A 13,188-nucleotide genomic window follows, 5' to 3' on the forward strand; every position below is an offset into this window, starting at 1 on the left:
AGACCATGCCAAGAAACAAAGGTTGATTCAGTAAGTGATATTAACTTTCCCTATTTTGACTGGGGCTCCCATACTGTAAAAGGACTAGATGGGGTAGAGTTTGTCAAATGTGCCCTTAATCAGTTCATAGAATTCCCAACGTAGAAGTGTGCAATAAGCTGTTAGGAAATGATCCAGGGCTGGTGCCAGAAAGTAGTGATCATAATTCCATGAGATTCAAAGTAAATATGGAAAAAGAGAGGTCTGCACTACGGGTTGAGATTCTAAATTGGAGAAAGGTCAATTTTGATGGTATCAGAAAGGATATGACAAGTGTGGTTTGGGACAAGCTGTTTTCTGGCAAAGGAGTATTTGTAAGTGGGAGGCCTTCAGAAGTGAAATTTTGAAGGTGTCTAGTTTGTATGTGCCTGCCAAAATAAAAGTTGAAAGGTAACTGGTGCAGGGAACTTTGGTTTTCAAGAGATATTGAGGCCCTGGACATTTTGTTCCTCAAAATGCCTCAGACTGTTGGGTGCAACCAAGACTCATTAATGACTACAATATCATAATTCCACCCCCGTGCTCTTCTGACTTTTTTTTTTAGTCGTCTTCTGTTGGTTTCTAAAAGCTTCCCAATAGCTTTTGCTCTTTTGTTTGCCTTCTCTTTGGCTTCTCATTTCAGCCATGGTTGTGTCCTCCTGCCTTTCCAATGCTTCCACTTCTTTGGGATGTATCGGTCACTCAGCTCCGGAATTGCTTCCAGAAACTCCAGCCATTGCTGCTCCATTGTCACTCCTACCTTTTCCCTTCCAGACAAGTTTGTCCAGCTGCTCTGTCATAGAAACATGGGGATGTTCAGTGCAGAAACAGGCTATTTGGCCCATCTAGTCAATGCTGAAAAAACATTTAAGGTCTCTACTGCAACTACCTGCACTGGGACTTTCGCCTTCAGACCCCTACCATCCAGGCTCCCATCCAAATTTCTTCTAAATAGTGAAACCGAGCTCATATTCTTCACTTGTGCTGGCATCTCATTCCACACTCTCATGACCATTTCAGGAAAGAGCTTTTCCAAATGTTCCTGTTAAATTTTCACCTTCCCCATTTACCCGTGACCTCTGGTTGTCATTCCACCCAACCTCAGTGGAAAAAGCTGCTTGCATTTACCCTATCTATACTGTCATAATTTTGTATACAGTATTTCTGGCAAATTCCCACAGCAATGTATAATTTCCTTGTTTATGTTTAGAGCCTTTTTTAGATGTATAAGATGATGAGGGGCATTGATCGTGTGGATCGCCAGAGGTTTTTTCCCAGGGCTGAAATGGCTAACACGAGGGGGCATAGTTTTAAGGTGCTTGGAAACAGATACCGAGGGGATGTCAGGGGTAAGTTTTTTACACAGAGAGTGGTGGGTGCGTGGAATGCACTGCCGGTTATTGTGTGAGAGTGTTTCAGTTACTGTGGGGACAGGAACCCATGCAGCTCAGTGGGAACAGGGAATAATACCAATGGAGAGAGGCAAACTGAGTCAGGTCACAGATTGGAGATGGCAGAAATGCCCCATTCTTATAGAGACAGGAAGAGCATCAGAGAGTTTGATGATCATTCTAGATACCAGCACTGTACCCAGTTAGAAAATGATTTCTCTCTCTAACTTGGGTTGAACCTCACTGTAACAGAGTGATGCCAGATCACACCTTGACAGCTCAAGTGATCTCATCTGAAAGGTTGTCCTACACCCATTGATGGATTTTGTAAATCTTTTTACAGGTTAAACACGACAAGGAATTTGTCTACGGGGATCTAGAACACAACACATCAGTTTTGCTGTCTCTGTCGAGGTATTTAATATTTGATATCACTCAATCATCCTTCCCGCTCAGACTGTGGGGAGGTATTCACTCGATCATCGGACCGACTGGCATGCCCGTAATTTTAAACAGGATCCAATTAATCTGCTCAGACAGTGGGAGTGGATTCATGCGGTCATCTCAACTGAAGGTACATCAGCAAGTTCACACTGGGACAAGGCCATTCACCGTTTCTTGGTGTGACAAGGGATTCAGTCAGTCATCCCACCTGTGGACACACCAGTCAGTTCACATTGGGCAGAGGATAGTCATTTGCTCAGTTTGTGGGGAAATTTCACTTGGTTATCTGACCAAGTTCACACTGGAGAGAGGCCGTTCACCTGCTCGGTGTGTGCAAAGGGATTCACTCAGTCACCCACCTACAAGCACACTGGTCAGTTCACACTGGGGAGTGGCCATTCACCTGCTCGTACTGTGGGAAGGGATTCACTTAGTCATCCACCCTAATGTCTCACCAGCGAGTTCACACCGGGGAATGGTCATTCACCTGCTCAGACTGCGAGAAGGGATTCACTTGCTCATCTGAACTGAAGGTACATCAGAGAGTTCACACTGGAGAGAGGCCGTTCACCTGCTCAGACTGTGGGAAGGGATTCACTCAGTCATCTGAACTGAAGGTACATCAGAGAGTTCACACTGGGGAACGGCCGTTCACCTGCACAGACTGTGGGAAGGGATTCACTCAGTCATTTAAACTAAAGGTACATCAGCGAGTTCACAGTGGAGAGAGGCTGTTCACCTGCTCAGACTGTGGGAAGGGATTCACTCAGTCAGCCCACCTACAAGCCCACAGGTCAGTTCACACTGGGGAGAGGCCGTTTACCTGCTCGTACTGTGCGGAGGGATTCACATTGTCATCTCAGCTATTGAGACACCAGTCAGTTCACACCAGGGAGAGGCCATTCAACTGCTCAGTCTGTGGGAAGGGATTCACTCGGTCATCCCACCTACTGAGACACCAGTCAATTCACACTGGGGAGCGGCCATTCACCTGCTCAGACTGTGGGAAGGGATTCACTTGCTCATCTCAACTGAAGGTACATCAGGGAGTTCACACTGGTGAGAGGCCATTCACCTGCTCAGACTGTGGGAAGGGATTCACTCAGTCATCTGAACTGAATATACATCAAGGAGTTCACACTGTGGAGAGGCCGTTTACCTGCTCAGACTGTGGGAAGGGATTCACACGGTCATCTGAACTGAAGGTACATCAGAGAGTTCACACTGGGGAGTGGCCATTCACCTGTTCAGACTGTGGGAAGGGATTCACTCGATCATCCCACTTACAAACACACCAGCGAGTTCACACTGGAGAAAGGCCGTTCACCTGCTCAGTCTGTGGGAAGAGATTCAGTCAGTCATACAACCTACAGAGTCACCAACGAGTTCACACTGGGGAGCGGCCGTTCATCTGCTCAGAATGTGGGAAGGGATTCACTCGGTCATCCCACCTACAAGCACACCAGCGAGTTCATTCTAGGGAGAGGCCGTTCACCTGCTGAAGCCTGAGTTATACCTCTGCATAGGTTCTACAGTGTAGCCTACGCAGTAGCCCATGCAAGTGGCCTATGCCGTTGTGAGCATTTCTACTTATGCATTCGTGTGTCTTCGTCGCTCTGCCAAAATGCTAGTTGGCTTTGGGCTTTCTATCCCACTGTTTTGAATTGACTCGTGTTGAGCTGGAAATGATGGCGACTGCTGAGTATATCTTGTTGGAGTCGGAGCTAATAGACGTTGAACAGAAGTTACTTTTATTGAATTTACTGCAACGCAGAGTTTTTCCATTGTGCATTCCACGACGTCCAAACCGGTTTGTCAAAATTTCTTTCCACGAATTTGATGCCATTTGCAAGTCTTCATAGTCTGCTGACAAAGTGTGGTACAAATGTACATATTTTCTGACTTCCTCACTTAATCTCTCCTCGATTAGGTCCATTTTCCAACGTCGAAGCAACAGGAAATGCACTGCTACCAAGCGGACCAATCACAGATCCTGCGGTCTGCATCGCCGTGACACGTAGTTACATTTTTGGGAAGGTGCATGTTAGGCTACGGCGTATGTTACGGCCCAGCGTGCCACATCAAGTATGCGTCTACGCGGAGCCTGTGACGTAGCTTTGATGGAGAAGTACAACTCAGGCTTCAGTATGTTGGAAGGGATTGACTTGGACATCTCAACTACAGAGACACCAGCGAGTTCACACTGGGTAGAGGCCAATCGCTTGCTCAGACTTTGGTAAGAGAATCTCTCAGCAAAATCAACTTAATGTACATCATTGAGTTCACACTGGAGAGAGACCGTTCACCTGCTGTGAATGTGGGAAGCGATTCACGCAGTCATCTAACCTTATGTAACTCTCGCTTCGGCTAGTAGCAGGGGATAGTCCCGCAGCCCGGCCAAAGTTAAGAAATCTCATTTGGGTGGATGCTGTGTGATGTGTCCCCTGTTACAAATCAGTACTGTACCCTGAAATAAGAAACAGTCCACAATATGTGATAAAACGATTGAGCTTTATAATTCTTATTTTGACTATATGGTTAGTGAAGTAAACAAAAAAAATGGAAAAACAGTCCACTCTCTCCAGTTGCATCTTCTCATCTGTTCCCAGCAAAAGACCATGAAAATCTCTCTTCCAGACTTACAAGGAAGAATATTTCTGTCATTGGATAGCTCCACACTTGAAAACCCTGTTATCTCTAGTCGTAACCTAAACATTTCACTTTTTGTGTTTGCTCTGTTCATGACATCCTCGTTAGACATTCATTTTGTCCATGATATTCTTTGCATCATATTGAACATGTGATCAGGAAAGAGGAGTCAGAATGCACGGTAATTATGGGAAAGATTGAAGGGAAGAAATCAAGAGGAAGACAAATGATGATGGAGACAGCAGCCAGAGAATTGGAATGGAATACCAATGAATTGATCCACTTGACCCGAAACAGGAGTGTGTGGGCCATGGCAGTCAAAGCTCAAGCTGGGCTTGGCACCTGATGATGATGATAATGAACCTAAACATTGCTGCTACAGACAAACCTCAGCAGTGAAACAGTGTAGAGAGGCCATTACGTTAGCAGTGAAACCTTACAGCATGTTACTCTTATGACACACTACCGGGTTCACACTGGGGAGGAAGTTTCAATAAGCTGCTTGCCAGATGTTGCTGAATGCAATTTTGAGAGTGACTGTCGGTGCTGAACTCTGCAATTATTGCTGCTGCTCACCACACCCAGTTCTGCACCCTGGTCACTGGGCATGGGAGGAGTTTCTTCTACACATTCACCTTTAATGGTACTAGATCTGTGACAAATAAATCAGTTCTATTTTAAACACTGTCTCCAGTACTTAGTGAATTTATAACACCTAGTGTACAGTAGAGAGTCAACTCAGGCCGGCTGGACACTGCCAGTGATTCTGTTCCACGACAGTCCTTTCAAATGCACCCCTGCTGTTCACCCCTGGTTTTCCCTGTGGATGAGTTCCAAATAGTCACCACTCTGTGGGTGAAGAGGTTTCCCTTGAATTTCCTGCAGACTGAAGAAGTGGAGGTGACTGCAGTTGTGTCTGCGATGTTCTTCACCCCTCTAATCTCTGGGCTGAGGAAGAATGACATTGGTAGTTAACCTCCTTATTCAGGGCTCATTTCCACGTTATGGGTCATTTCCCCTGCTTCTAAAGGGTTGTTGAAAACACCCTGTCCTCTAAAGACTGAAAGCAGAATGGGAAACCATTAGTTGGATCTTCAACAAAGAAGGGTCAGAAACCAGAGGGGGGTCTGCACAGGGCAGAGTTTGGGGCTCTGGACAATGGTCGGGGTAAGAACGTATGATGAGGAGAAGGGAATCAGCAGTGGGGTGTCGAGGTCCGAAATGAAGATCTGGGATCCGCCAACCACCAATACGAGCCTTCGTGGATGATCTGACCATCACTACGGAGTCAGTGCCCGGTGCTGTGTGGATTCTGAAGGGGCTGGAAAGGGTGATGAGGTGGGCAAGGATGTCCTTTAAGCCTGTAAAATCAGGATCTGTAGTGCTGGAGAAGGGGGAGAGCACAGGAGAAATTTCTCTATTGAGGACATTCCAACCCCTACCATCACAGAGAATCCTGTTAAAAGTCTTGTGAAGAGGTTTGATGCAACACTCAGAGATAAGGCAGCAATAAGGAACACCTGTGGGGAGTTTGAACAATGGCTGCCAGAGGTGACAGGACTGGCCTTCCAGGGCGGATTAAGACATGGATTTACCAGCACGGTATACGACCCAGAATCCTCTGGCCACTGCTTCTCTGAGTTTCCAATTCCCACTGTTGCTGAATTAGAGAGGGCAGTCAGCCGGTTCCTGCGAAGATGGCTGGGTTTACCAAGGAACATCAGCAGCATCGCTCTGTACAGGAGTAACTGCAAACCAAGGCTCCTCCTGAAATCCATCGAGGAGGAGTTGAAGGTTTTGTGAGCAAGAGAGGTGCTGCAGTTTCGGGAATCTTCAGATCCACAGGTTGCCGGAGCAAGAGTGGTGGTGAGAACTGGAAGAGAGTGGAGAACGGAAGCTGCGGTGGGAGAAGCTGAGGCGCAACTGCGTCACAAAGTGCTGGTGGGGGCAGTCGCCAAGGGGAGAGTTAGACTCGGAGGCCTTGAAGTCCCCCAGTTTGACAAAGTACAAGGAAAAGAGTGACGAGAACTGGTCCAGAATGAAGTAAGGGCAGCTGTGGAGGAGGAGAGGACCAGCAGAGCGGTGGCAATGAAACAACAAGGAGCCTGGACCAAATGGGAGCAGGTGATGGAGTGAAAGATCACGTGGAATGATCTCTGGAAGGTGGATTCACACCGCATCAGGTTCCTTATCCAGGCTGTTTCTGCCGTCCTTCCTAGCCCGTCCAACCTGCACTGCTGGGGCCCTGCAGAACGACCAGCTTGCCCCCTCTGTGAGACGACCGGTACGCTGGAGCACATTCTGTGCTGCTGCCCCAGAGCTCTTGCTGATGGCTGTTATCGGTGGCGGCATGACCAGGTCCTCCGGACAATTGCGGAGACAATCTGCAACACCCTTAACATCTGCCAGAAAACAAGTCCGGTCAAGAATACCATCTGCTTTGTCAAAGAGGGGGAAAGACCAACAGACACCAGAAAGCAACCGGGTTGCTCTTCACTGCGCAGGACTGGAGCTAAAAGCAGACCTGGGAAAACAGCTGCAGTTTCCTCCCCACATCACAGAGACTACACTGCGGCCCGACACTGTGTTGTGGTCTGACTCACTGAAGCACGTCCCTATGCTGGAGCTTACCGTGCTGCGGGAAGAACGCATGGAGGGGGCCCACGAGCAGAAACGAGCCAAGTATGAAGATCTGAAGAACAACTTGCAGAGAAGAGGCTGGAGAGCAGAGTGCTGGCCCGTGGAGGTCGGGTGTCGTGGCTTTGCAGGCCAGTCGCTCTGCAAAGTACACACTGCACTTGGAATCACGGGAGAGAGAAGAAGGAGAGCCATTTCTACCACCATAAATGCGGCAGAGAAAGCGTCAGGATGGCTCTGGATAAAGAGGGCAGATCCATGGGTAGCTGCTAGGACACAGGGATCCCCGGCTGGGTCGCCTGGGCGAGGGTGTATGATGTTGAAAGACCCGAAACACCTGACGACCCCAGGTAACATCACTGATGATGTGTCCCAGCTTAGCATCAGTCAGATGTTTCTGTGAGAAGAAGGTGGGCGGATAATACTGATGGGTTTGCTGCGCTTGCTAACACCCTTGCTAAGCTGGGACCTCCCATAAACTGGGATGATCGCCTAGATAATACTGGCGAGAAATGGGGAAGTAAGATGGCTAGACTGTTGTGAGAAATAAATTTTCCATCAAATCAAGGTTCTCATACCGATGGCTATTGGCTGCTGGCCACAGCCTTGCGCCAACAGTTGGAAAGGACCCGTGAGGTGGAACAAGAAAGAGATACGTTGAGGGATGACGGAATGCTGTGAAGGAGAGGTGCTCAGTCATGATTGAGGTGGTGAGGACCAGTCAGAATAGGGCGCAGGAAGCTGAGGAGAAGGGAATTCAGATGGCATGTAGGCTAGTGCAAATTAAACATCAGGAGGCGGTTCGCCGCCAGAATTATACCCCCGATGCCGTGAAGATAAGATCAATGTTGTTACCCAAGGGAGATCCAGATACCTGGGATGGGGATATATGGTATAATGATAATGATAATGGGTCCTTTGGTGAGGGGGAAACTGCTTTTCCCCCAGAACCATTGCAGGCTCGGCCTGCTGTGATGACTTCTCAAAAGACTGTACCCGGGCAGCCGGGAGTACAGACTCTCGAGTATAATGATAAGGAGCTATCTGAGATGGCTGCCCGTTTTAAGCAAAGGTCTGGGGAGTCGCTAGCAGAATGGTTACTCCCCTTGTGGGATGATAGAGGGGCTAGTATAACCTTTCATCCTGAAGAACAAGCGAGGCTAGGGTCTTTAACCTCGAATCCCCGTATTAACACTGAGTTACGCCAATCTCCCCGTGCGGATAGGTTCTTTTTTCAAGTGTTGGATGCTGTTAAGAAGGTATTCGGCACCCCCTTGATTGGGATTCACAGGTACAGGGGGACTGGGAGACTGCCGCTGAAGGCATTCACCGCTGAAGACAACAGGCCCTGGTCAATAGGATGTCTGGGGACTGGGACGCACAGTGGCGACGGGGTCGAGATCCCGACCAAGAGGAATTCACCGGAGGGATGTACACGAGATTGGTGCGGTCAGCCGCCCCATCCATTCAGGGTGTGGCTCTTGCATTATTGGGGCCCTCAGTTCAGGAGGATGTGGAGGACGTGACTAATGCCTCGGCGAACCTTTCGGACTTGCAGGTGGTTAAACCCCAAGTCCGTTCCACACGGCTAACGAATATTGGCGGTGGGGAGGAGGTACTAATGGTACCAATGGGACTAGGAAACCCGCCCTGACGCGCAGGGGAGATGTTCACTACCCTTTTGAAAGCAGATGTCAGTAAGGAGAAGATTGACGGGGTGCCGACTAGTGTATTGTATGCTATGTATCGTGAGCACATGAAAGCTGGGAAGACGCCAGTGGGCCCTCCTGCTCCTCCTGCCTTCTCACTGTACCCATCGTCAGCTGGATTGCAGGATGTAGTGAAAAATGGCCATACAGGAGGAGACCGGAAAATGACGGCCTCCCAAACCCTCCCGGACCTGCGGGGGGGGGGCGTTTGGGGTGGCCGGGTTCCCCCGACATGTAAGATCCATTCGTTGTGGACCCGGGGGACCCTAGGCCTTATGTACCATTATGTCCATTGGGCTAAGGGAAATTATCAACGGACTGTTGCTCTGGTCGATACTGGGGCAGAACATACTGTGATCCCGGGAGACCCCGATAAGTGGAGGGGACCCGAGTATAATATTGAAGGGATGGGGGGTGGGGGTAGTGCCCTTACTAGGGCCCAGGAAGTAACGGTACGAGGAACGATTGACAAAAACGTCCCGCGTTCTGTGTCTGTCCTAATTGCTGTAACCACCGAGCGCATCTTCGGAATGAATGCGTTACGGGGAGTGCAATTGAAGACATCGTTAGGGACCTTTAGTTTTGGGATCCGCAGCATGCGGGTGTAGTCGGGAGGGCAAAATGGGAGCCCCTGATTATCCCTCCACCGACGCAGTTAGCGTCGGTTCCACAATACCGGATCCCGGGAGGTCACAAGGAAATGACTGAAACTATTGCCTCCTTGAAGCAAGCTGGGGTTATTCGACCCGCCACGTCCCCGTACCATAGCCCGCTCTGGCCGGTAAAGGAACCAGACGGGTCCTGGTGAATGACTGTTGACTGTCGACAATTGAATCGATACTCTTCCCCGTTGAGTTCTGCTGTGCCCGACATAGTGACGCTGGTAGATGATATTTCGGATGATGCAGATGGTCGATGTATGCTGTTATTGATCTGGCCAGCGCCTTCTGTTCGATTCCCTTGGAGGAGGAATCACAGGAGCAGTTGGCTTTCACCTGGAACGGTCGGCAATATCCCTTCACTCGTTTGCCACAGGGACCTGTCCATAGTCCGACCTCATGCCGCGGGATAGTGGCAGGTGATCTGGAGACCTGCGCACTGCCCCCTAACGTCGGAGTTCACCACTACATCGATGATGTCATGTTGCAGGGACCGGACGGGGAGGGTGTCGCAGAGGCGCTGCGGTCCCTGTTACAGTGTGTGCGAGAGAGGGGATGGGCTGTGAATGAAGATAAGGTTCAAGGTCCCAGTCAATCCCTGACGTTTCTGGGGATCCACTGGCATGCTGGGGAGAGGATTATACCGGAAAAGGTACGAAATAAAATACAAACCACAGCTACTCCCGCTAATAAACAAGAAGTTCGGCGCTTTATGTGGTTATTGGTATATTGGAGAAGACATATTCCCGAATTGACTCTCCTACTGAAACCACTGTACGCGGTCACTCGTAAGAAGAGCAAACTCACGTGGGGAGATGAGCAAAAGGAGGCATTCGAGCAGTCCAAAATGGCAGCTGAACAGACTCTTCCCCTTTCACCTCGGGTCCCGGGGGCCCCGTATGAATTACGGTGTCTGTTCATGATAACGTGGCCGTGTAGAGTCTGTGGCAGCTGCAGAATGGGAGGAGGGTGCCCCTCGGGTTCTGATCACGCACTATACCGGAGGCTGCCGGACGACATACCCCGTTAGAACGACAGCTCCTGGCTTGTTATTGGGCCCTGGTGGAAATGGAGTCCATCACGGGATCAGACTCCACGGTGTTGCGACCTGATTTGCCTATTATGTCCTGGGTGCTCGCCCCAGATGCGAAGGTGAGGCAGGGCCGTGCACAGCAGTCATCCATATCGAATTGGAAATGGTATATACAGGACCGGGCCACTAAAGTATCCGAAGGAGTCAGCCGTCTTCAGGAACAAGTAGCCAGATGACCTATGACAGCGGGAACCGAGAAAGAGAAGGCGGCTCCCCCTCTCGAACCCTCCCCCATTCGATGGGGCCGGCCGTACGAGGAATTGACATCGGGTGAAAAGGCTGGTGCCTGGTTTACGGACAGCTGGAACCGTTGGGTGTGAGAGGGCCAACCGTGGAAGGCCGCTGCCCTGCGACCCTCGGACGATTCTCAGTTAATACAAGAAGGAGAGGACGGATCCAGTCAGCTGCCGGAACTTGTGGCGGTTACCCTGCCCTCTTCCCTCCCCACCAAGGAAATTAGGATATATACCGACTCGTTGGCGGTGGCTAATGGAATGGCTGTCTGTATGGTGAGCTGGCAGATGCACCAGTGGGCAGTTCATAATAAACCTATCTGGGGCAAGGAATATTGGCAGCAGGTATGACAAGAGGTGCGGAGGCGCGATATTTATGTGTATCATGTGAATGCCCACCAGGAGGACATTACGACGCTCCACAATAATCAAGTAGATGGCTTGGCTGCGGTATCTGCTATTACAGTGCCTCTAGTTAGATGGGCCCACGAACAGTCCGGCCGTCCCGCGGAGAAGGGGACGCGAGAGTGGGGACAAGACCTTTGACGGTGGATGACTGTCGGACTACTGTGTCGGAATGTCCTATCTGCCAGCAAGTCAAGTCTCGCTCTGTCCCGGGTGGACCTTTCGGCCATATTAAGAGAGGCTCCGTACCCGGCGAAAGTATGTCAGATTGATTACATTGGACCCCTGCCCCCACATAAGAATGATAAATATGTCTTGACAAAGGTGGACGCTTATTCTGGATTCCTGTTGGCCAGACCCTTTCCTAGTACCAGTCAGGAGTCCACTATTCCGGGGTGGAATACCTGTTGTTACATTATGGCACATCCGAGGAAATACAGTCAGATAATGGATCCCACTTTACAGGGCAACAGATCCAGGATTGGGAGAAAGAGCAAGGTATTTATTGGGTCCACCATATACTTTATTACCCCCAAGCAGCTGGCTTGATTGAACGATTTAATGGACTTCTGAAGCAGCAGATTCGATTGATGACCCCCACCCACACTATGAAGGGGCAATGTATGTGTTGACAATGGTGAACATTCATTCTGGATTCCTGTTGGCCAGACCCTTTTCCAGTGCCAGTCAGCAGTCCACTATTCATGTTCATGCCATCAGGTTGCGGAGGGGGTACTCAGCCGGAATATAAGGTGCTGATCCTGGACCCTGAGGGTGGCCTCATCTTAGCACAAGAGGAAGCGATGGGTTGACAGGTCGGAACAGGAATGGGAATCGGAATGAAAATGTTTGGACAGCGGGAAGTTCCGCTCGGAGCGGATAGTTCAAAGATTAATTTATTATTAAAGCGGGTATCCATGAACATCACCACGAAACAAAGAAAGAGCATGGAAGTCGATCAGAGAGAAAAATCAAACTCCCAGCCCACCCCTACATCAAAAAGAACGGTATCCCGATCATCAACCCACAAAACCCACCCCTCCCGCACAAAAGGGAACAATAACATCGACCCCCGCCCCCACCAATAAAAACAACCCCACCCCGACCCCGCACTTCAACCCCCAACTCTCCCCTCCCTCTCCCTCCTCTCTCTTCCCCAGCCATGCCCCCCCTCCCCCTCCCTCCTGATCTCTGTCCCTCTCTCCCCGACCCCGACCCCCAACTCTCCCGTCCCTCTCTCCGTCTCCCCTCCCTCTCCCTCCTCCCTCTTCCCCGGCCATGTCCCCCCCTCCCCTCCCTCCTGATATCTGTCCCTCTCTCCCTGACCCCGACCCCGACCCCCAACTCTCCCCTCCCTCTCTCCGTCTCCCCTCCCTCTCCCTCCTCTCTCTTCCCCGGCCATGTCCCCCCACCCCTCCCCTCCTGATCTCTGTCCCTCTCTCCCCGACCCCGACCCCGCACTTCCACCCCCAACTCTCCCCTCCCTCTCTCCGTCTCCCCTCCCTCTCCCTCCTCTCTCTTCCCCGGCCATGTCCCCCCATCCCCTCCCTCCTGATCTCTGTCCCTCTCTCCCCGACCCCGACCTCGCACTTCAACCCCCAACTCTCCCCTCCCTCTCTCCATCTCCCCTCCCTCTCCCTCCTCTCTCTTCCCCGGTCATGTCCCCCCATCCCCTCCCCTCCCTCCTGATCTCTGTCCCTCTCTCCCCGACCCCGACCCCCAACTCTCCCCTCCCTCTCTCCGTCTCCCCTCCCTCTCCCTCCTCTCTCTTCCCCGGCCATGTCCCCCCATCCCCTCCCTCCTGATCTCTGTCCCTCTCTCCCCGACCCCGACCCTCCCCTCCCTCTCTCCGTCTCCCCTCCCTCTCCCTCCTCTCTCTTCCCCGGCCATGTCCCCCCATCCCCTCCCCTCCCTCCTGATCTTTGTCCCTCTCTCCCCGAGTCCCCCCGT

General features: G+C 50.9%; 2 protein-coding genes across 5 annotated transcripts in view; one reads left to right on the forward strand and one right to left on the reverse strand.

The window, feature by feature from the left end:
* The window catches only part of LOC140207837 (uncharacterized), a 268,940-nt gene that overhangs the window by 86,104 nt on the left and 169,648 nt on the right, over window positions 1–13,188 (reverse strand). The gene's annotated exons all lie outside the window — the stretch shown is intronic.
* The window catches only part of LOC140208537 (uncharacterized), a 55,041-nt gene that overhangs the window by 9,687 nt on the left and 32,166 nt on the right, over window positions 1–13,188 (forward strand). For 2 of the 4 annotated variants that reach the window (XR_011888814.1, XR_011888812.1), the window contains exon 2: window positions 1,753–1,823. The exons of 1 other annotated variant lie outside the window; for it this stretch is intronic. Coding sequence is in view for 1 of the 3 variants with exons in the window: in XM_072277283.1 (XP_072133384.1) it covers window positions 2,300–3,355 (1,056 nt within the window). In the remaining 2 variants the exon portion in view is untranslated. Of the gene's footprint in view, window positions 1–1,752; window positions 9,188–13,188 lie in introns of those variants that run through there. One more of the 4 variants, XM_072277283.1, reaches the window with a different exon arrangement.

Source organism: Mobula birostris, chromosome 13, assembly GCF_030028105.1.
Source record: "Mobula birostris isolate sMobBir1 chromosome 13, sMobBir1.hap1, whole genome shotgun sequence".
NCBI lineage: Eukaryota > Metazoa > Chordata > Chondrichthyes > Myliobatiformes > Myliobatidae > Mobula > Mobula birostris.